Source organism: Vanacampus margaritifer, chromosome 4, assembly GCF_051991255.1.
Source record: "Vanacampus margaritifer isolate UIUO_Vmar chromosome 4, RoL_Vmar_1.0, whole genome shotgun sequence".
Taxonomy (NCBI): domain Eukaryota; kingdom Metazoa; phylum Chordata; class Actinopteri; order Syngnathiformes; family Syngnathidae; genus Vanacampus; species Vanacampus margaritifer.
Window position 1 is genome coordinate 6,767,300 of NC_135435.1, and position 24,762 is coordinate 6,792,061.

Below are 24,762 nucleotides of genomic sequence, written 5' to 3' on the forward strand. Positions count from 1 at the left end.
CACGTAAGCCAAGTCAAGCCAGTCAAGGAGAGTTCTCTGGTTCCAGCTCCTACGCCTCCGCTGCCTCCTGTGATTGTGGATGGGGGGCCCGTCTACAAAGTCAAGCGATTGCTGGCCGTCCGCAAGCGGGGCCGGGGCAGGCAGTTCTTGGTGGACTGGGAGGGGTATGGGCCCAAGGAAAGACAGTGGATACCTTCCCGCTTCATCATGGATGACTCTCTAATTGAAGACTTTTTTAGGGATCATCCTGACCAGCCTGGGCCGTCAGGAGTCGGCCTTAGGGGGAGGGGTACTGTCACACCGCGGTGAGGGTGTCTTGTCATTTCCTGTTTTATTGTGAAAAGTCTGACTCCTCTCGTTTCAGGTCACTTGCCCTTCCTCGTGTGGTGTCTGTGTCAACCCTGATTGTTTCCACCTGTTCCCCATTACCCTCATGTGTTAAATAGTCTGCGTTTTCCCCTGTCTTGTGCCGAAGTGTTTTCGTTTGAGCCACTGAAGCCTGCCATAGACCACAGCCTTGATATCCAATTGCCTTTATTTGCCTTGTCTCGTGAGAGAACCTTTGTTTGTAATTTTGTATAGCTTAGTTTTGTTTGGTCATAGAGTGATTTTTGTTTTTGAATGTAGTTGTGAACTTCCTCCCTTTTGGAGCGCTTTCAGTTAATGTTTGTATAGTCTTTATTTTTCCTCTCTCATTGAAGAGCTTTTGTTTTGTTAATTAAAAGCTGCTTTACCCTCCACCTCTTCCTCTGCGTCTGAGTCCAAAACAGCCTCGTTGTGTCACCTCCATATGCAATAAGATGGTCATGTTTACTTACTGGCTCTCAAAGGAATGAATGTCTATGCTGTATTGTGGTTTGTTCTCTAATCTCTGAGGGAAAACCCCTTTAAAAAAATATTCAGAAAAACAGGAAAATATTTTTTTTAAACTGAAAAAATTAATACTCAAAAAAACTGGGGGTAAAATATTCAATAAAACAGAAAAAAAAATACTCAAAAAACAAAGCTCCACCAAAAAATTAGTCAGAAAAACAGGACTTTTTTTTTTTTCAAATTAATGCAATATGCTTCTGTACTTTTGCACTTTTCTGCAATAAGAACAAATCTGACTTGGCCTCAATTAACACAAACACTTAAATTAGTCTAACATATAAACCAGGAGTATCCAAACTATTTATTTCGAGGGTCACAGATAAATGAAAGGATGCAAGGGTCGCTTTGAAATGGTTTGACTTTAATTTAAACATACTGAAATCAATGAAGCAAGCAATTACTGTATACAGTACAGGCCAAAAGTTTGGGCACACCTGATGCAATGCATTTTCTTTATTTTCATGACTATTTACATTGTCGATTCTCACTGAAGGCATCAACATTTTGATTGAAAACATGTGGAGTTATGTCCTTATAAAAAAAGAGGTGAAATAATTGAAAACATGTTTTCTATTCTCGTTTCTTCAAAATAGTCACTCTTTGCTCTAATTTTTTTTTTCACACTCCCTCGATGAGCTTCAAGAGTGGTCACCTGAAATGGTTTTCCAACAGTATTGAAGGAGTTCCCAGAGGTGAGAATGCCAAGACTGTGCAAGGCATTACCCAGAGCAAAAGGTGGCTATTTGGAAGAAACTAGAAGCTAAAACTTATTTTCACTTATTTCACCTTTAGTACATAACTCCACATGTACATTCTAAAGTTTTGAGAATAAAGCAAACACATTGACTGAGATGAGTGAGTGTCCAAACTTTTGGCCTGTACTCTACAGTATATTTAAATTTTTATATTTTATGTTGTTATTTCTAAAAACTGCTACATAACTGCCTTCTATTAAAGATGAGGTACCCACCTCCATCCCTTTCCTTTTTTTAACTAGTCTTGGGCCGTGTTAAATGCCATTTTTAATATATGCCGTGGGCCATTGAAAAATGGATGGCGGGCCGCAAATGGCCCCCAAGCCATAGTTTGGACACCAGTGACATACACTATTATAAAACCATTATCTATCCAGCCATAATCAAACAAAATATCATCTTGTGAAACTGGCTGACAAAAAAACCCTCAAATACACGAGTTAAAGTCAACATTTAAATGCTTTGAAATTAACTGTCATGCCAAGTGCAATCTGCCCTTCCACTGAAAGAGCCTGTGAGTGTGTAACTTGACTTGCCAATTACTGTATTCCCCCCAAAAAATGAAAAATGACAACCAAGACCTGCATAGCAGAGAGGGCAGTTGACCCCAAGGCAAGTTGAGGCCAACAAACATTTTACTTGGCCATCTAAAAATGCTAATTTAAGACTTAAAACAACAGATTTTTCCAATCTTAGGTGCCTGTTATGTTTTTGCTGTTGTGTTACACTTTTACAACTGAACTTAAAATACTCCCTGGCTGCACTCGCTATGAAATGTGTTTATTTAAAGTTACTGATTTGATGATTCATACACTCTTAGAATACACCTTTGAGAATACCATTGGAGTGGCACACTTGACAGCTCACTTAACAATAGTTATGTAATGTTAACAGCAATATTGTGATATTGCGATATTAAAAGTGTCAGAATATCGACGTTGTCATGTCACAACATTAAAAGCAGCACATCTGTTAAAAAGTCGAGGTTGCATTCCATTTGTGCAGTTCGAGCATCCTCTGGTGGTTAGTTTATTAGTTGTGGCCATTGTGGCGGTTATCACTTCTATGAATCAGTCACATCAGGATGTATTTTTCAACATCACCGTTAAAAAACAAAAGAAAAACTTTTGGTCTGCTTCAGCCAAACACAACATTGTGAACTACACAGACCATGAGGCTTTGCGCCGCTGAGTCAATAGGAGCACATGACAATGACATGGGCAAGCCTATTTCTCCATTACTGCTGTTATTATGTACAAAAACACAATATTGTGCTTTTTCCCCCAATATGAGCTTTTTTTTCTTTTAAATTGTATTTATTTATTTTACAATATCTGGAGGTTTTTTTTTTATATCACCAACCTCCCCACGACATTGTGATATTTATCGTATCATGATGTTTGGATATCATTACATCCCTACTTAACATCACGGGAAGGTATCAAAAACGCCTTGAAATTGAAATTCAGTCCCATGCTGGACCTTACTTAGAGTACATTGCACCTTGAGTAAGAAGATGAAAACGCCAATAACTGTAACTTCTAGATTCTTTAGACAATAATAATACAATCAGTCAGAACATAGCAGAGAATACTTGTGACTTTTTCTTTGTTTATGGTAGTTGTTGAACACAAAGCTTACCCGTCCAGTTTGCATCATCACGACAGCCGTAACCATCAGGAACCTTCTCATACTTGCCATAAGCCGTCACAACAAACTTGGACTTTTTACCAGCTGAGCATTCCTAAGGTTCATTAAAAAGAGAAAGGGAAAACACTGATTACACTTTCATTTATGTTCTAATTCTTTTTTTTTTTAATCATTCCTTGAAATGCGCATGAACTTCAGTTGTATAATATACTTTCCTTTGCATCAATTTATGGATATTTAATGGCACAGAAGATTTGTATGCTTCCCCTCAATAAAGAAGTTGCATAGAATATTTACCTAAACTAATCAATCACTGAAAGTACCACATTGCAATATTACATCCAAAACAAAAAAACATTTTAAAAAATCATACCTTGCTTGCCCTCCCAGAAGAACCAAAAGAAACAATGTCACTGAAACTCTCCCACACATTTTTCTTGTTCAAAACATCACCAGCTTTTATTTCCTGGAAATAAAAAAAGAAGAGTGAAGATCTTTGAAACTGAATGTACCGGTACAAATCGAAGTACTGTACAGCATAAATCCAACTATGACTACAACTAATCATGTGCGAAGAAACAAAAATGAACATTATCTGGAAGTGAGCTTTCGCTAATTATGACCCTTCCTCCCAATCTTAATTGCAGTTGCTAAGTCTGAGAGGCTCTGTCTTGCATTCCCTGGCGAAATACAGGGTGACTGTCCATAAAGTCTCCATCCATCCATCCATCCATTTTCTTAACCGCTTTTCCTCACAAGGGGCACGCTGGAGCCTATCCCAGCTGGCTTCGGCCAGTAACGCCACTATTTTTTTTTACGCGCGATTAATGACCGCTCCTTACTTGGAAAACCTGTATTGGGAAACGTCCACGTCAAGATTTACCAATAATAAATTGAACTGGGGTCAAGTTGTATTTTACAATTGTAAAAATGTGCATAATTTCACAAGTTACTTCATGTTAAAGATTAGATATGAAAAGAAAAATGCACTGAGATGTCACCAACATCTTACAAATGCAATTATGTCATCTAGAGGCAGAAAAATTACCTCAACGCAAATCTATGTCACATTTGCTTTTTACAGTATAGTACATATTTTTAATGTTAACTCAATTTTATGAATTATTATGAAATTACTGTAGCAATCACTAAAAGATGCAGCCATATTTCTATTAGTTTAACTTTTTTTTTTCACTTTTATGTTAACAAGAGTATGAAAACTTGGAAAAAATATATTTTATTGTATATTTTATTGTACATTTAGAACAGATATAAAATTTGCAATTAATTGTGAGTTAACTATTGAAGTCATGCAATTAATTACGATTAAAAAATTTAATCGCCTGACACTCCTAATTTAAAGCAGTGGGAGGGGGTACAACTTTATATATTTTTTAAAAAAAGGTCTATATATCGCAGATTTTTACAGATGGAACTGAAATGCATTCTCGTGATAAACACCTTTGACTTGAGCAGCGTTCCTTTCTGACCACTAGTTATTAGTCCATCATCACACCTGGCCACGCACACTTACGCTCTTTTCCCACTCACCAGTGTACAAAAGTCAAAGGTCACAAAAGTCAAAGGTCACAGAATCGCACCAAAAGACCTGCCAAGTGAATATATGACTGAAGCAGCCCTTTAGTATCTATCATCTTGTAAAGAGACTTTTACCTGACCTTTGGTGATGTGTTTGAGAGAGTGTTTTGGTTTGACTCCATTCCAGCTTCAAAAAGACTCTTTTTGTGGGCAAGTGGACTTATCACATCCACCAGGACTGGACTCGTTGTCTTGCATTCCTTGGATGAAATCTGTGAAGAATTAATTTGGCCCTTGAAAAATTACCAGACAAAAATTGGGACTTCACACAGTCAAACATATAGTAGTAGATTATATGAAAACAAACATCTAATGTTGGTCTCAGTCTATTTACACTCTTGGCATGTTTACCTCAAGAGCATGCGTGTACTGCTGCAGTTTTTTGTCAATCTTGGAAATACAAAGTGGTTGTGCAATCTTCTTGTTGTTGGAGCTTCAACAGAAAAATGAAACATCAAGCTTTGTTTTATACTGAACATCAAATAATGACATTACACATAATAATAATAATTAAAACACTGAACAGCGCAGGCTTACGAGGGTGTGCACAAGTATTGCTTTTATGGCAGGCTTCCTTCAGTGTTGCAAAACATTGCAAAGCCTCTTGCTACACTCTCTCAAACCCTCTTTATACTCTCAAACCCTTTTTGTTGTCACGGTCAAATTTTGAACATGTTCAAGCTTTCTTTACGACAAGAAAAAGGCTTACAGTGAGGCAGAATACTTCCTGCCTCACCTTGTTTTTTATTTTTGTTTTTTTCTATCTGCAGGTTTATGCGATCAGCAAAACTACAGTAAATGCAACTCACAAATATTAAATACATTAGCATGACTATGACGCCTCTTGGTGCAACTTTGAAGCCAATTTTAGTGTCATCTCAATGCTGATAACAAATATGAAGTATATTGAACAAACTATACCAATTTAAACCAAAAAAATTGACATCACAGTTGCTTAGGTTTTTGCATTAGTGGAATAAGAGTTAAGCAGCAAAATCCAGCCGTTTTGATCCATCTCAGAAGGCGGCCATTTTGCCAGTTCCTCAGTTCTCAGGTAACAATTAATCGCAGCTCAGCTTTAGAAAACAGGTGAGCTGTGATTGGTTGTAGCCGGAGCCCTGAGCAACTGTGATGTCATCTTCAGTCAACAGCAAGTAGCGAAATGGCCGCCCCTTGAGATGGATAAAAATGGATGGATTTTGCCTCATAACTCATATTCCTCAAATGTAACATTTATCAGAATGCCATTTTTTGCACTAGTTTGGTCACATATAACATATTATTGTTAAGAAGTGTTTAAGGTTGACTTTCCCTTTAAATACAAGGAGGGCAGTTGAAGTGCACAATCCAGTATACGACTCTCAATGGGATCTGTGGCGTTGCATTTTTCGTTTAGTGCGGTTGGGTAAGTTTGCATTTTTATTTCTTAAATACGAGTAGCGGTACTCAAATAGACACTAGTATTGATCTGAAATTAAGCATCAACCAATTGTAAAATGCTTTTTTTGGTGCATGAAAAAATGGGAATAATTTTGCTATATGTATAAATGTGTATCTGTGTGTGTGTGTGTGTGTGTGTGTGTGTATAATATGATATCAAAGGGTTGTGGTTCAGAGGCCTTTTATTTTTATTAGGAGGTACTCCCAAATGGCTCTTTGAGTACAAAAGATTGCAGACCCCTGGCCTAGCCTATGTGACAATGATGATCTGAACTGATTTCAACTAGATAAGTGTGCTAGAGTGCCGATCGATAGGAAGCCGCCAAACCAGGACAGGTCAAAGCAACACAACGGCCTAGCTCACGTTACCGATCTAATTATTTAAAAGCCTAATCTAACAACACTCACCTGTTTCCAATTAATGTGTTGAACTGTGGAATATACGTTTCCAAACATATATTTTTTAAGCATTCCTCAATTTTCCTAGCCTTTTGTTGGCCCTTCAAAACTTTTTGGGGTTACAACTTCATTGAAACTGGCGTTTACATAAGAGATGGATTAATTATTTAGTTGTTGACAGAAAACCAATATTAGCAATAGCCCTGCTGAGGAGCTTTATTCAACACTGTCAGGACCAGAAATGTGCTCCAAAACTGTGATTAATCTATACAAAGCTTTGACAGAATGTGACAAACGTGGGTGGGCCCATCAGAACGTTTTGAATTGGAAGGAAACTTTCCATGGTTAAACTGCAGGCCTAACCATGTGGGACCTTTGAACCTCTGGGTTTTAGCAACTCCCACTGCCCGTCACTGATGCTGTGATAAAAAGTTAGAAAACTAGAAAATTTTAATCTGTAAGAGAAAAAAAAAATCTACAAAATCCCATGTCACACTACATTTCGGGCAAACAATGCTACCAAGGCTACCGGAAGGACAGCGTGTGGAATAGGTCACGAGATGTTTCATTTTAATTTAATTTCCCTGTTAGAGTAAACTAAGTTCCTTTAGCTTGTGTGTTAGTTCACATTAATTCCTGTAAATTCCCATTTATTCACACTGATTTTCAGAAACTATTGTTTTCCAACCTCCCAGTTAACTGTAGGGATTTACATGTTGTAGGATTACACAGGACTCACCTCTTTCTAAGTGATTCTGTTCGCTCTGTAATCTGAAGGAATGTGACAAAAGACGATTAATTGGTACAGACAAATGCAGCAACACTATCACATAAAGTTAAGTGAAAGTATTTTGTGAAAATGAGGACAATACAAAATATAACAGAAGTGCAAAGCAGTAAAATATGTCTCAACATGAACAGTCAGCCAGTGAAGACATTTGATCCCAACTTACCACACATTTACCGTCTGTTGGTATTCTGCACTTCGCCTCATCCTGTACAGAGACACACAGTGTGCTGAGATGCATGTCAATGCTAAGCTCTGTTGCACTATTTTTCTTTGTTATGGCAACAAATCAGATGGTGCCTATGTGTGTGTATATACTGTACGCTGCAGACACTTTACTAATACGTTGTTGTTGCTGCACATTTTGATTTTTTTTAATAACATTTCAATAATTACCAGGTAGTTGTATATCAGCATAACACTCCTTGATTTAGCTGAAGTGTATCTAAGGTGAACACCCCACTTCAGGTGATCGCTCAAATTTTTAATTGGATTTAGGACTTCTTGTCTGTATATGTATATATATATATATATACACATATACATCTATCTATTTGTCTATATATATATATATATACATATATACACATATACATCTATCTATCTGTCTATATATATATATATATATATATATATATATATATATATACTGTATACATATATACATAACTCTCTCTCTCTATCTATATATCTATATATCTATATATATATATATACACACATATACATCTATCTATCTGTCTATATATATATATATATACATATATATATATATATATATATATATATATATACTGTATACATATATACATAACTCTATCTATCTATCTATCTATCTATCTATCTATCTATCTATCTATCTATCTCTATATATATATATATATATATATATATATATATATATATATATATATATATATATATATATATATATATATATATATGTATATATGTATGTATGTATGTATGTATGTATGTATGTATGTATGTATGTATGTATGTATGTTAGGGATGCACCGAAATGAAAAATGCTTGACCGAAAACGAAAAATGCTTGACCGAAAACCGAAACACCCAAAAAAATTTGACCGGTATGCCAATTTTTACTATCATTGCATTTATTATAATTAATTAAAATTCTAATATTATTCTGAAATATTTATTTAGCACTGGCATTAAAAGCACAATATAAATTGGAATGTGCACACATCGCAGACATGTTGGCTAATGGTACATTAAACACCAAACGAGAGTTGAGCATTTTCTGGTGGTGCAATTGCACCTTATAGTCAATGTAGTTCGCACAGGCGGTGGACGGAGGTATGCGGCGGGACAAGGTGCGGCGCACTTAAAATCGGCACATTCACATATTTACCAATGTTTAAAAATAAATAAAAACATTTGTTTGCACCAGCTAATTGGTTTTGGGAACGAACTGCAATGTCACACACAGCATCCTGTACAGGTCTGTCGTGTTTGAAACTGTTGATAGCAATAGTGTTAGCATTAGCTAAAGTATTGAAAACGGCCACCGGGATGCCGGGGAAAAAGTGGAAGCGTTCTTATAAAAAAATGAAGGCGCTCCGGGAGAAAGAGTGGCTCACCTGTACTGCAGTACACGGCAGTTCTGTCTTTTTTCGACCCACTTAAATGTTGTACACCAAGCAACGCACCCTCTCCTCCGGTGTGTGCAATGACCCCGGGAGCTGCTGCGACCGACCGGTGCCGTAAAGGCATGGTAAAGGCACAGTGAAAAGCGAGCGAGAAGAAAAGGCAGACACTCAACCCCCGCGTTTGCTGTTTAATTCAAACAGACGCTTGCTTGCAGCGTTTTTTTGCTTGCGTCACCACAAACTATTTCGGCCATATTCTTTTGGCTTTATTTTATTTTGGCCGAACATACATACATACATACATACATACATACATACATACATACATACATATATATATATATATATATATATATATATATATATATATATATATATATATATATATATATATATATATATATATCCATCCACTGGAGCCTATCCCAGCTGGCTTCAGCCAAACAGAATCCTACTACAGATCTGTTAAATGTTTATATTTGCTGATTAATGTGAATTAGGAAAGAGCGTTTCCGATTCTAATTGTGGACTATCCAACATCTGGGTTCACTAAGGAACATGTTTACAAGATTCTGTTTCACTTAATCACATGAGGCCCTTACATCTGAACAAACTGTTTAGCAGGATGTTTGTGCAATTAAAGATGCTGTCATCTACCTGGAGGAGGGTGACATCATTAACCCAAAACATGAGAAAGACATATTTGTGTTGAGTTCTTTTGACAAATCAGGTCATTCACACCCATCCACCATCTTCATCACTCAACTATACGAGGAAGTAAAAGGGACTTACTGGATAAAACTGAATGAGGAGTTTCTGTTGAGGGAAACAGCATGAGGGAGATATTTTGTGACTATTAACATGAATATGATCATGGACAGAAACACTTTATTACATGAATTTACATATACTAAGATATATTGAACATCAAAAATAATTTATACTACTATCAATTGACTTACTCAACAGCAAAAAAACATACTATTGGTCCTGCTTAATTTGATAATTTCATTGAACTGGAACATAATTTACCAACCAATATCTTTCTGTATTGGCCATAGCCATAGTTTCTGAGACTTATAAGTAAATTCAAGTCACAGTGACAAGGAAAATCATTTTATGGCTAGCCTATTTTCATTCACACACTTTTTCACACAAACACTGGAGTCGCCCCCTGCTGACCAAAGGAGAAGTTACATTTGATAGCTTTTTAGTATGATGGCTTATCCAGTTATGGGAGAACAGCATACTGAAACCTAAAGTGATGTTAACCTTACTATAGACTAATAATGTGTGCCTTACACAAAGATGTCTGATTAAGGTAAAGCTAATCACATCCCACCTAGTCTAATTGTTTAATTGCTACTCTAGTGGCCAATAAACTGCCACTCATAACAACCAGGACCGCAACCTTGATTTATCATTGAAGGTCTCTTGGTATCTACATTATACTTCTTTCTACTTTTTTTTACTCTTCTTTGTACCTTGAATGTTGGGCTCATGGCTCCATAGCAGTTTAACGTCTCATCTTCTTCACTGCTGTAAACAGAAAGGCCAGACTGCTTGTTTTTATCTTCATCACTCTTGCATCCTTCCCCCTTTGATCTCTGCAACAAATACAACAAATAATACTGATAAATAATCAGAAATTACATTGTTGAAATGTTGCTTTGATCATTTGTCATTTCAATCTTTCACGTCTTTATTCTTGCCCTTTGCCATTATTTTCACAGTCTCGCTGATTTGCTCCACCATTTTTTTAGGGCAAAAAAAAGAAAAAAAAACATGTGTCCACTACCCATTCACTATCCCCATCACCACACATGGCAGATGTCCTCCCTTGTGTTGTACACCTTTGTACACATCTTTTATATATACACCTCAAACTGTGTTCACGTTTTACAATGTGATTCCACACTTAAAGCCTTATGAAAACCTGTCATTCATTGAACTTTTGCCAAGTCACATTCCTCATTTATTCACCTTCTATACCAGAGGGACATTCTTTTCATTTACTACTTTTGATTTAAAGCCAAATCAAGTGAACTAGGAAGCCGACATGTAGCTGGATAACAAGAATAAGCTCATGTTCTTCAATTCATGAGGAGTAAAGTTTGTACTCCATGTATGCAAACAGTATGCATTTCAAACTGACCATTAAGATAACTGACAGGCATCGGTATACTATGTAGACAGAATCCTTTGGCCTCGTTTTGAACATGAATGGACCATTTATTAGGATTTGCCACAAAATAGAATCATTGCAAAAGTTAAGGCAGCAATAAGAAGAAGAATTCCCCTTTTGTGCCATGCAGGTAATTACATATTAAAACGAAATGTCTGGTGAATAGCTACTAGTATCAAAAACATTTGAGAATCTACCTGTGTGTCTCAGTGCTTGGAATATTGCAATTTGCAAGTAACACAAGCAGTAGTCACATTTGTAGTTAAGTCAAGTGATATTTAAAAACCGACCTCTTCTGCCAGCTTCTGGCTTCCCTCGAACTCTGCAAGCCTTTCCTTCATCTCTTCCTGTGAGAAGTTGAGATCCTCTTCCCCTTGGTCATTTTCGTATGCAGGTCTGTCACTGCTATTGTCTGACCTCTGCTCCTGCAAAATCTGTTGCACACCTTGTTCCTCTTGCTTCACCATGCACACCCCTTCACTGTTGAGAAAAACAACAAAATAATAGAATTGACTTGCGTTAATTGGACTTTTCACATTACTGTCTCAAGCTACTCAGAGCATGCAAGGTGACTTACATATTCATTAATATTGGATTATATATTGAAAATGCTTGATTGTGTATGCCACCGCCAACAATACTGTAAAAAAAAAAAACTTAAAAAAAAAGTACATTTCCGGCATTTGGGACGCCCAAAAAAATACAGTGATATAACAGAAACTTATTCTTACTTACTTCTCATGAAAATACAGTTTTACCCCCAAAAAATTAAAATACAGTTTGCAGTTGTAATTTCAACAAAATGTTGCCTTATTTTCAGGATGTTTTTAATGTTTAATCAGAAACATTTTCACATTTTAAAACAATTAAATTACCTAGAAATATAGTAAACGTTGTATTACGAACAGTATCGCTTAGTATTGCAGAAATGTGCTGTTATTTTATAGAACGAGGTTTTATAATGTGTTTTCACAGTTACAGTGATTTCATTTTATTTTATATTCAGTATATAGGATCACAGTCTATTTTTTAAAATTAAATGCTATTTTAAAAATATAGGAAAGATCTGTAAAATAAAATAAAATAAACATCAGAATTCTGTTATTCTAGGAAAAAAAAAATAAAAATATATATATATATATATATAAATATATTTCTTTCTTCTTTTTTTTTACAGTGTATTGGCTCTCCGTAGCATGTACAACGTGGTTAAAAAGTTCCTCTAGCAAGTTGGTGAGAATTTGGTATAATTTAGTTTCATCAATTTGAAACCTTCAAACATTTGGAGAGAAGAAAACCATCCTAACATTTGTCAAAAGTCAAGATGGGCATACCTTTAAGACCTCTGTTATAAACAAATGCACTAAACTAAATTTGACCTGTGTTCTGCAAACAAGCATAAGAATACTTTCAGCTATTGTACGATTAATTTTGCATGGTAACTGAAGCTAAAGCAGATAATGAGTGTAGAGCACATTGTAACCTCATCTTTGGAGCCGCCATGCGGGGTATTGTTTTGGCTGGTGGGTCGCAGGCCTGCTGTTGTCTTGGATCATTCGACAGAAACACTTTGGTGCAGAAAGGTGGCTTTACTTCTTTTTTCTAAAATGTAAGAAAAATGTAGTTTAACGTGAGTTCAGTCAAAAAATGCATTGCACAGTCAAATCAGGCAAATCTGAAATGCTGTTGAATGGTTGACTGTTTATAAGTGATCAGTGGAAGTGGGTGATCTGTGATAGAAAGAGAAAGGAAAGGCTAAGTGAACTCAACCATTTTTTATGATTTGGAGACGGCAGCGATGACCATTTTACCCTAGAAAGCAATTGAATTGGCAGGGATAAAGATGCCTGAATCCTCTTTGGGACGAATAAGAATGGACAGGGTCAAGAATGAGCTCTTTAAATAACACAAACTGGAAGGTTAGGAGACAGCGCTAGAGAGAAGCCAGACTGGGATGGTTGTGACATATACAGAGCAGGGACACTCGATATATCGGCAGAAGGATGCTGGAAATGTTGACTTGACGTAAGAGGAAAAAAGGAAGACCCAAGAGGAGATTTACGGATGTGGTCAGAGAAAACTTGCCAGTAGCTGGGCAGAAGATGCATAAGACTAGGAAATCTGGAGGAGGATGAGTTGCTGTGTGAACCCATAATAGCAAAAAGTCTCAAGTGAAAGAAAACGTTTGACTCAATAGTGCACCCTACCCCTAGTGGAGGACTTGTAGATTGCAGGGTGCGACTCCTTTGTGTTGGCTGCCATCCCTCCTGCTTGTCATCATCTTCTTGTTTTTTATCATTTCTACCTGCTTCCCACTGCGTTGATAAAGGTTCTTGCTCTTTGACCCGGAAGTGCTCAAGATCATTACGGTTCTCCAACCTGTGGCCCCAATCACTGAAGCCCTCGTCCTCCTCCTGAACAAAGCAGCAACTAGGCTTCACTTCTTCGTCTAACCTGTGCAACAGCAGTGAAAAAGAAATTCACTAAAATTGAATATGAGTTGATTTTGACATAAGTAGAGAGAAAAACATCCTTTAATAACAGTGACTCACTAACAACCTAAATGTTTTGTAACAAAACATGAACGCTGATCCGAGTAAATACATAAAATGACCAGTTCAGTGACTGAAATGATTGTTTTTGTTCTCCCTAGGTATTCCATTAACATAGCTAATCCTAACTTTATTACCTTTCAAATCAGAATGATCACAAACATAAAAGTGAATCAAGGATGTAGGCCGCTGCCCCCTTCTAACCAACAATCAGGGTGTAAGTGTCCACACAGCGGTAATCTGTGATCAAGTGTTCACCCGAGGTAACTTTACATCATCAGTTCATGGAGGTCTGCTTGCACTTCCTTATGAACGTACTTTGCATCCATCTCCAGCATGGACACCAACAATCTATTTCTGCTTCCGTAATGTCAAAGACTGCACCAGGGAATGAGAGGAGCATCTTCCATTGGCTTTAAAGGTAGTTAGGTGTGTTCACTCTCACATCAATAAAATAAACAAAAAAATTCTGTGCAGAAATATTTGCGCTGATTTCAAAATGCTGATGCTGTGTTAATTAAAACACAGCGTCAAGTAAAAACTTGGGGTTCTGCTAAGTTTTCTTGATCAAGATAGAATAGAAATCCAACTTTGCAGCAAACGTCTGGGCTTGATAAGTGGTCAGATATTTTTGCCATGCTTGATTGTGAAATTTCATTTTGGAACAACGGCGCTGGTATTCAAGTTTCCTATGGCTCATTCTGAGAATGATTAGGTCATCATTTAGCCAGGGTGCAGGATTTTTCAGATATCTCCACCGAGCCTTAACTGGGACAACCAAATCCAACTGTTCCTGTATAGAATTACCAACATTTTCTGTTATCCACTGAAGAGGACTGACTAAAAACCAAACCAATCAAAGCAGTCTCAAGCTAAGATCATTTAATGCTCCAGGTTCTACTGCATGATCTAGAAAATGTTGTCTGAGGGTTGTAAAGGTTTGGATTAAAAATCCATCCATCCATCTACAAATAGCAAATAATATCATTTAGTGATCTAAATTTTTTAGCACACAAATAAAAATATCCAAAACAGGCAAGTCATAGGCTAGCAGCAGATCTAAAGTACGCCCATGCCGATCAGTTGGTCCAGACACAAATTGAAAGATTAAAATATTTTATAATATTGAAAAGGTCATTGACTAGTGGTCACAAAAAATGTGAGTGTTTAAAAATCACTGACAATCATAGGCTTTCATGATGCAAAATAAATCTGGATTAAAAAGTCAGCAAACTCCGAGATAAAATTATGATTGTACAAAGGAGAACGATAAATTATAGCAACAAAAACAACCAAACGAATTCACTGGGGAACACAAATGTAGTTGTGTTAGGTCTGACTATTTTAGCCCGCAACAATCATAAAAAATGCCCGTGAAATCCTGGAGGGACTGGCTAGGACTGTCTACAAATTGCCTATAGATGACATATGTGCCACAAATCACCATCTATCCAGTATTTATTTTATTTGTGTTATTATTTTGATTGTTGTAGTAACTGGCATTGGTAGAACATACATCACCACTCCGATTTTAATGTATTATTGTTATTATTATTATTGTATGATGTGTCGTATTATGAAGTGAGGCATTTTTGTGACATAAAAACACCCTATATAGCCTGGACGTAATTTGAATTCCTTGTATAAAAATATAATAATGATATTAATAACAATAATCCATCCATTTTCTTAACCGCTTGTCCTCACAATAGTCGCGGGGGGCGCTGGAGCCTATCCCAGCTGGCTTCAGGCAGTAGGCGGGGCACATCCTGAACTGGTTGCCAGCCAATCCCAAGGCACACAGACGAACAACCATCCACACTCACAATCACACCTATGGACAATTTGGAGTGTTCAATCAACCTGCCATGCATGTCTTTATAATAATAATCCATCCATCCATCCATCCATCCATTTTCTTAGCCGCTTTTCCTCACAAGGGTCGCGGGGGGTGCTGGAGCCTATCCCAGCTGGCTTCGGGCAGTAGGCGGGACACCCTGAACTGGTTGCCAGCCAATCGCAGGGCACACAGAGACGAACAACCACACTCACAATCACACCTAGGGACAATTTTGGAGTGTTCAATTAACCTGCCATGCATGTCTTTGGAATGTGGGAGGAAACCGGAGTACCCGGTGAAAACCCACGCAAGCACGGGGAGAACATGCAAACTCCACCCAGGAAGGCCGAAGCCCGGACTCGATCTCACATCCTCTGCACTGGGAGGCAGACGTGCTAACCAGTCAACCACCGTGCTGCCCATAATAATAATAATAATAATAATAATAATAATAATAATAATAATAATAATAATAATAATAATAATAATAATAATAATAATAATGAAAATCCAAATTGTTTGATATAAAACTTTTATTTTTTAAGTAGTGAAAATAGTTACTATGCCTGGTAACGAGTTACTTTTATTATGAAGTAATTCAATTACTAACTCAGTTACTTTTTAAAGCGAGTAATGAGTAACTTGTTACTCATAGTAACGTTGTCAAGTAACGTTCCCAACACTGTCAGCATGCCGATCTCATCAAGATTTTTTCCCCCCACATTGTTCCCCAATGTTATTGATCATGAAAAGATCTGATTCAAAGCTAGTGTGTTATACTGAACAGAGGAGAAAATTGAAGCGTAACAAGACTTACCCTCCTGAAAATGTTGTTTTATTTTGCTGGTGAAGCGAATTGCTTTCGTCTCTCTGCATCTCTCTGGTTCTTCTTCTGCGCTCTCGCTCCGCCTCCTCTGCATCCTCAAGGCTCCGCTGGGCCGTCACCCTGCAGCCAGCAAAATACAATTGCACTATGAACTTTATTTTTACCCATCCAGCTGGGAACATTTCCAGAAGAACAATTGATATTAAGTATTGCTTGAAAGTTTCTAGTATTGTGTAGGAGTTTATTTTCCCAACATTAAACAAAATTCTTACAAATTGTATAGTGGCTTAGCCTCATTTAAGGTCATATGTAATATTAAATAAATCGTAGAAGGCTGTGAAAGTTCTTGTCAAGTGTTTTTGAAAACTTGCAAGAAGCCACATAAACCTGTCCACTGCTTCTTGATACATCCTTTTAAATGTATGACTGGTCAGAACTGTCAGTTCCAATGAGAATAACTTCATGATAGTAGCTTTTTATGGCACATCTGTAGCGTTTGAACCATCTGCAGTGCAGTGTCAACATGTTTTACAAATAGTTAAAGAGAGCGAGATCCTGTAAGAATCCAAGATCATACAATAAATAATATAATAACAGAACAGACATGCCAGGCAAACAGCAGAGTGAACAACCTGGCAAAGATTCAGACATAGAACCTGTGAAACAACAGTGCTAACACCTCATAAAATTTACCTCTAGAGATGAAATCCTCACATCAGAAAATTACAACTTTGTTTGGAATGCAAGTTACAGATGTTTACTACGTCCATTTTACAAGCTACACTGCAAAAATGACTGTAGAAAATGTAAGAAAAAAATATAGCAAAATGAGAAAATTATTACTTTGAATAAACAAAATTAGCTGCCAACAGAAAAAGACATTTTTACTTAAATTTACCTGTAAGATTTTGAAAAATAAGATAATAATACTAGGCCCATATCAACCACTGCGGTCTTGAAAATAGTATTTTCAGACTAAAAACAAGTAATGTTGACTTTTTTCAAGCTGTAATAAATATAACTATTTTCTTAAAATACATGAGTATTTTCTTTACGCTTGGATAACTTAGTCTGAGGTGACAGGTCCCATTTTCTTTGTCATGATCTAGCCAGGAATTGAATTGAATTCTTTCTGGTACTGAAAGACGGAAAAATGAGCTTAGTAAATACAACAAAATGAACCATATTGCACTCGTCTGTTTTCATACGTTTTCCATTTATCTTATTACTAGATTCTGCAAAATCTTAAAATAAGAAAAACCCTCATGAAACCCTAGTTCAAGGCCTTTGATGTTGGTTACTTGTCATCTTAAAATGTGGGAAATGCTTGTTTTAATCCTCACAGTACTTAAAACTGGCTGTTAACACTCAATGCCAAGACAGCTTGATCAAATCAGATAATTAAGTAATAAGTATATTAAAATAACAACAATGATCTTGCCTGACAATTTCATTTTAAGTAAAAAATAATGTGTCAAATTAAAATAAGCAAATTTAGGTTGAATTTAAGAAATGATATCTTAAGATTTTAGTTTTTGCAGTGTAACGAGAGACGTCAGAAGCACAAACGAAAAGATGGAAACGACGTTTAGTGGCAGCTTGTTGCACAATGGAAGCTATGAGACCATGGACAAAACTGAACAACACTTTGGACGCATTCAATTCAGCATATGAGTCATTCATCAGTGTCGAGGCACTTTTCTTTTTTGTATTTGCTCTCTGCTCAGCCTGGAGTACGTCGCTTGCTCTTGCTACTTCAGCAGACAAGCTGGCCACATCATCAAGGAACACTCTCACCCCAGTAAACTGCTAATCAAGCTGCTACCCTTGGGGTGTCGTTACAGGCCACACAAGGCTCATTAAAAGACTGAGATGTTCTTTCCCAAAGCTATCACTAAAATCATAAACATACAAACTGTTCGAAGAACAGCCTTAATCATCAAGCAGATGTGAAATAATTTCTGTGTATTAACTCTTTTACTATTCTCACTCATTAGTTTATTGTTTTTATACACATGAACATTTCTGCATTGTACATCTTACTTTTGTATTTGTCTTAATTTCATGTCATTTTATTGCATTAGCAGTATTTTTTTAATGTATAATCACAAAGGAGTAGCAACCTCAAATTTATTTGTATTGTATACAGTGACAATAAAGGCAGAGTCTGAGACTTGCTGTTTAGAATATTGTCTCATAATCATGTTTTTTTCTTCTTTAATTTTATACCGTAATCAGTTTAATATGTTTCCCCCACTCATTTCCATGATGCACTGTATATTTAACAAAATATTACCAAGAATATCTATTCAATATAAGGCCGTTCCTAACGACGCTTCAGATCAATATAATAAAATAAAATAAATAAATAAAGAAGATAAATGAAATCATTGATGAACTATTTCCTCCATGCTAACTTAATCAGCTCTCTCTGGTGCTGTCCCTGGTGAGCCAAGTGAGTCAAAAAAGTTGTGGTCTTTATTATGTGGGGAGGTGACCTAGATATGATCGAATTTAACAGAGCTGCAAGTAGAGACCATATTTATAACAAGCATGAGTTCATTGCAAGTTAATTTGATGTCTGTCAGTGCTGTTTGTTGTGTTGGAGTAAAGACAGCAGAAAACAGTTCAACTTGCCATTGGACTGTCTGGTCCTCATTATTGTTTAGGGAATGAAAGAAAGTGGAATTTTGTCACCAATCGGAATTTATAAGGTCTATGTCAAGTAAAGAATCATTGATTTAAATGAGTATGGCCAAATATGTGTTCAGACGGTTACAACTTAGTGAAAGTTGTTGATCGTGTAGTGGGTTATTCTTCTGACTTTGGGGGTTGAATTCTGATGTAAATGAGAGAATAATTCAACTCCCTATCAAGGCATACAGAATAAAAGTGGCATAACGAAATGGATGGATGAAAGGTAGTAGTGATAGAAAAGGAACATTTTGATGATGACCATAGGACTAGTGGTGAAAGTGGTCCGTATGTCTCTGTTGGCTGCTTAGTACAATATGGCTGAGTTGGCAAAACATCCATCCATCCATTTTGCATATTATCCTGTTCAGGGTTGCAAGGAGCTGAAATCAATCTCAACTGAATTCAGGCGAAAGAGAGACTACACCCTGGAAAACCATTCACATTCATATTCCTGGTGCCACTGAGTGAAAACTAATCCTGCATTGGATGTGTAAATCAGATGAGTGAACCAATATCAGTCACTGATATACAATAAAAGAAAGAAAACTTTTAGTCTTGAAGTGACTCGCTTTGAATGCAGACATTTTAAGATATAAGTTAAGAAAGTGGATTTAAGTAGAAGGCAGATGGCTTTCATCTAAGCCACTCCAGATGGTTGCAACATTATGTTCCTTGCTTCAAGAATGAGTAGGCCATCTCTGACTGGAGCCAATGAAGGAAGTTAAGAGGCAAACAGAGTAAATTAAGGTATTAATCGCTCTGATATGCATCACAATTCCCACCATGGACAATACGGAAACAGGGGTGATAAGGCCTTGTTTTATTGAATTCAAGAACCCACAAGAGGCCGTAAAACACTTTTTACAAGTATTATTTTGCTACCATTAGTTAAAACAAAGCAAAATATCAACACATGATACAGTAGAAAATCATTTGTGTGAGTGCGTGTCTTGCAGGGGTGCGGGGGTGGACGTTGAGTGCAGCTGAGCGGGTTGGGAGTTCAGGGATCCTGCCAGATGATGTCATTGCCATAAGGGAAATTGCAACTATAAAAGACGCCATTGAGCCAAGAACAGAGTGAAGTGAAGTCACACATTTTCCACTAATAACTGAGGAGACAAAAAACTCACTGCACCGATAATGGAAAACATAGGGCCTGTATTTATTAGAGTGCCAATCAAACACAATAAAAGAAGTTTGTAATATTTTTAAACACAATCAACATTAAGATAATAGGAAATCTATGTTAAGTATTGTAGTACCTTAATGTTGGCATATTTGGTTAAGCTTTCCTCTTCCAGGCAATTATCACAGGATTCCAGGGGCGTGCAGTGACCTTTAAGGGGCAGGTGCTCAAAGCAACAAAAAAAGGGGGCACATGATAACATGCCTGCACTATCCACTAGGGGTGTTTAAAAAAAATCGATTCGGCAATATATTGCGATATTACAGTGCACAATTCTCGAATTGATTCAATATACGGCCAAATAGATTTTTAAATATCACTTTTTGATGGAAATATTCAACAAAATGTCTTACTTTGGGTTAGGGTTAACACTTTAAGCATGGAAGAACGTTATATTAATGGAACATTAAGCCTTAATATTTTATTTCAGTGCTGTTCAAACATGAAACAGACTCCAACCTGTTTGTTAAATACAGTGGCTTATAAGCCTGAAGTTTCAGATAAATACATTTTCATGCAAATCTTACATTGTACATGTACAAGTTTACTGATTAGTATTTTCTAAATTTGAGTAAAAGAAAAAAATAACAATAATCAATTTATAGATTTGTATCTGGATTAATCGAAATTGTTAGAGGGTGTCTATGTAGATATGTGTGTGCGTACGTGTGTGTGTGTCGGGGGTGTCCATTATAAAATTCTTAATTGAAATAATGGCTAAACAATAAATCACTCATAATGAAACTATTGTTTGTCTGCAATGCCAATGCCAATCCCCATAAAAACGTTTTGAAATTTTTGTACGAAGAATCATTTATGAACAACACATTTACATGAATAAAAATGATTATGTAAAATGTACATTAAATTGTTATTATTTTTCTGCAGGTGTAGATGTTAGAATTACTGTAACTGCCACATCTCAGCAAGCTACATGGTTTGTTTTTGAAAAAATTCTGTGATTGTTGTTTTTTTTATTCTTTTTTTTTTTGGGTTCTTCATTGTCCCCCTAATTTATGAACACATTTCTACCTGTTTCTTATTAGGACCTTACTCTGACCAGTTTTGCTTGGGTTTTCTGCATCCTATGGCCTTGGCTTTTGTTTACTATGAGTGAGACTACGTAAATACAAACAGAGAGACCAACTTACCGACCGCAGGTGTAGTGGCGAGCGACCTGGCAGAATGGGGCGCATCTCGTAGTATGACGTCATCCAAGGATAACGTAATAATAATTTGTTTCATGTAAATTATGTTGCTGAATTTTAGTTTTGAAAAGCAACAAAACTACTTTCATAAACTATTTTTTAAAATATAAAATAGATAAATAAATACATGGACAAAGGGGCAATTTGGGCATCAGTGCCAAAAAGGCATGTGCCCCGGCACCCATAGCCCCGCCTCTGCACGTGCCTGCAGGATTCTAATGGGTAAAGCAGGCCCTGCCGGTATTTTGCATCAATTTTCATGAATTTATCCAGCCAACCATCCATTTTCACTATCACTTGTCTTCTATTAACCTGACAATCATGTTATTGGACTGTGGGAGTTGATCAAGTTTCACCTCTGCAACGTTATCTATCCTGAGTGATACTTTAATGTATATATCAACTGTCTGGTGGTTAAATTTTTTGTGTTTCCTGAAAAATACGGGAAAAAAAGGACTTAGGCGATTATTTTAAGAAGGTGTCAATTTATCAACATATCGTCGCTGCTATGTGAAAAACACTTATGTCAATTTTTTTGGGACGAAACTGACATCCCAAAATTGTACGTGTAAAAAAAAAAAATGGGGAAAAAAGGATATAAGTGTTTTTTACATAGCAGCAACAATATGTTCTCATTTTCATTTAGCAACAAAATCACAGCTGAAAACCAGCTACAACTTGAGGCCTTTTAGCTGCAACAATCTAACAACACAAACTTCTGTTAAGGCACACAACTGGACTCTAACGGGCTCAAAGAGAAACACTATTTTGTATGACACTGACTTCGGAAAGAAGAGCAGAAAAACATAATCCTGAATCTAAAAAATAAAATAAAAACATCCTTGAGAAACCAAAAGCAAATGTTTTTCACTTTCATCTGTGCAATAGCATTTCTTTTTTTAAAGTGAAAGTCAACCCAAAGATTTTCTTTACAATAATATATTGCATCCCAATTAATGTAAAAGGGGCATTCTAAATAATATTTAGTTTGTGAAATTAAAATGAAGCGGCAAAATCCGCCAGTTTTTTTTTCAATTTTAGGGGTCGCCTATTTTTAATAATAATGCGTTGGATTTATGTAGCGCTTTTCTTGACACTCAAATACACTTTACAACGGAATGATACATAATTCATGCACTCACACATTCACACTGTGGTGGCGGTAAGCTACTTAAGTAGCCACAGCTGCCCTGGGGCAGACTGACAGAAGCATGACTGCCAGTGTACACCTAGGGCCCCTCCAACCACCACCAAACATTCGCACCTTCCATACACCAGTGAGTAGCACTGAAGGCAATGTGTGTGAAGTGCCTTGCCCAAGGACACAACGACACATGACTTGTGGATAACAGGGATCGAACAGGCGACCTTCTGGTTACTAAACGACCGTCTCTACACCGTGAGCCACGGCCGCCATTTTGCAACTTGCTGTCTACTGAAAATGACATCACAGTTGCTCATAGGTAAGGTATCGAACAGTCACAGATCTAAAAACGGGCGAATTTTGCTGCTTTATTTGTATTCCACAAACACAATATATATATATATATATATATATATATATATATATATATATATATATATATATATATATATATATATATATATATATATATATATATATGTGGGGCTGCATAGAACGTATTATTTTATTATAAAGAACACTTTTTGGGTTGACTTTCCCCTTAATGATCCTCTTGTTCACATTATAATCTTTAAATGTTACAGTAGTTAAAGAAAAAAGAAACAGTGCTCAAGTCATTTATTTAAAATATCTCCCTTGGCAAATTGAACAAGGTACTGTAATCGATCTATAAAATAAAATAAAATAAGGGTTGTATGCTTCACTATATTTGGTCCTTCTCTTGGAACCTATACTGTTCATTTATGGTAGCTTTCATGGTGTTTAATGACTCACACAAGCTGTGAATAAAGTAAGGCACCCATTTTAGCGTCTCACCTCTTCATTGAGCTGAGGAACAGCTAACAATATCACAACAATTTGAAACTCCTTATGTTATTATGTATGTATCTGGATGTCAATCATTCTCAAATTGTATATAAAATGCTATTCATATTAACAAATTAGAACATAGTTTATATATCCACATTATTTTTTAAACTTAAAGCACAATTGATAAAAAAAAAAATGAGAACATTATACTAGGCTTTAAATAATATTTTACAGATGTCATTCTAACAGAATAAGAATTTTTTTTCTCACTGGATGAGGTTTTCCAGGAGCTGCCTGATGGAGCTTCTTCTTCTGATGGACTGTGACATGGTGGACTGGCCTGCTCCTTTTTTCAGTTCTGATACGCTTGTCGCCTCCAGCTTGTATCCTGGTTCCGCTTCAGGGATATTGTTCCTGCAGTTGCTCCCTTCGTCCTCAAACTCTGTACTTGTAGCCCATCATGCTCAGGTCTTTATGTTCAGCAACTCACCCCTCCCTCCATGAGGTTTTCATCCAAGTGTTGACTGAGCCCAACCTCCCTGAACAAAAGGGGTCATGTGACTCTCCCACAGTGATATGCAAGATGGGTTTATCACAAAGGAACTGTAGTCACAATGCAGTTATTTGGGCATTATTAAATGTCCAACAATGAACAACAATTTTAAACTAAAAGTGGTTTATAGTATCAAACGATACTTTGACATAAGAATAGCCTACTAAACATTGAGCTTTGGAATCATTGTTCCTGGGTCAAGTAGAATATGCAAATGTTGAATATGTATCCCTCTGATCTTATTTTCTCCAGCAGCTGGAATGAGACAGAAATGGAACGTTTCTCCAGCACACCCAGATGCGTATTAGGTCACCCAGGCATTTCCAGCCAACACTGATTTACACTCAAACATAAGTTCTTTTGCTTGCTTGCTAGCCTCCCGAAATCCCAGAGGAACTTGAAACACTTAAATTCATTCCACTAAACAGTTGCCACAGCAACTCCTCCCACAGCAACACAATCTGACAGTTGGAACAGCTCAATCTGAACCTGGCCGAGCACAACAAGCACCATCCTCTCCACAACCAATGTGTCAAATCCACCACTTGTTGCTGTGCCAAAAATTCGTACAGTAACACAAATACTTGATTGTTTTTGTTAAACTGTAATATATTGATTATTACACTAGCTTAAATATAAGAGTAGA

At 36.6% G+C, this 24,762-nt stretch overlaps 1 protein-coding gene across 3 annotated transcripts in view; it reads right to left on the reverse strand.

Moving 5' to 3' along the window:
* LOC144050638 (uncharacterized) overlaps positions 1-24,053 on the reverse strand; it is a 37,008-nt gene extending 12,955 nt beyond the window's left edge. For 2 of the 3 annotated variants that reach the window (XM_077564060.1, XM_077564058.1), the window contains exons 1-13: positions 23,834-24,053; positions 16,510-16,638; positions 13,508-13,754; positions 12,784-12,902; positions 11,591-11,780; positions 10,600-10,722; positions 9,908-9,931; positions 7,670-7,711; positions 7,456-7,487; positions 5,229-5,310; positions 4,958-5,089; positions 3,652-3,744; positions 3,270-3,372 (exon numbers count right to left, since the gene is read on the reverse strand). In XM_077564060.1, coding sequence (XP_077420186.1) covers positions 3,270-3,372; positions 3,652-3,744; positions 4,958-5,089; positions 5,229-5,310; positions 7,456-7,487; positions 7,670-7,711; positions 9,908-9,931; positions 10,600-10,722; positions 11,591-11,780; positions 12,784-12,902; positions 13,508-13,754; positions 16,510-16,638; positions 23,834-23,892 — 1,375 coding nt within the window. In that variant the 5' untranslated portion in view covers positions 23,893-24,053. Of the gene's footprint in view, positions 1-3,269; positions 3,373-3,651; positions 3,745-4,952; positions 5,090-5,228; positions 5,311-7,455; positions 7,488-7,669; positions 7,712-9,907; positions 9,932-10,599; positions 10,723-11,590; positions 11,781-12,783; positions 12,903-13,507; positions 13,755-16,509; positions 16,639-23,833 lie in introns of those variants that run through there. The other variant, XR_013293892.1, reaches the window with a different exon arrangement.
* Positions 24,054-24,762: the final 709 nt, after the last annotated feature.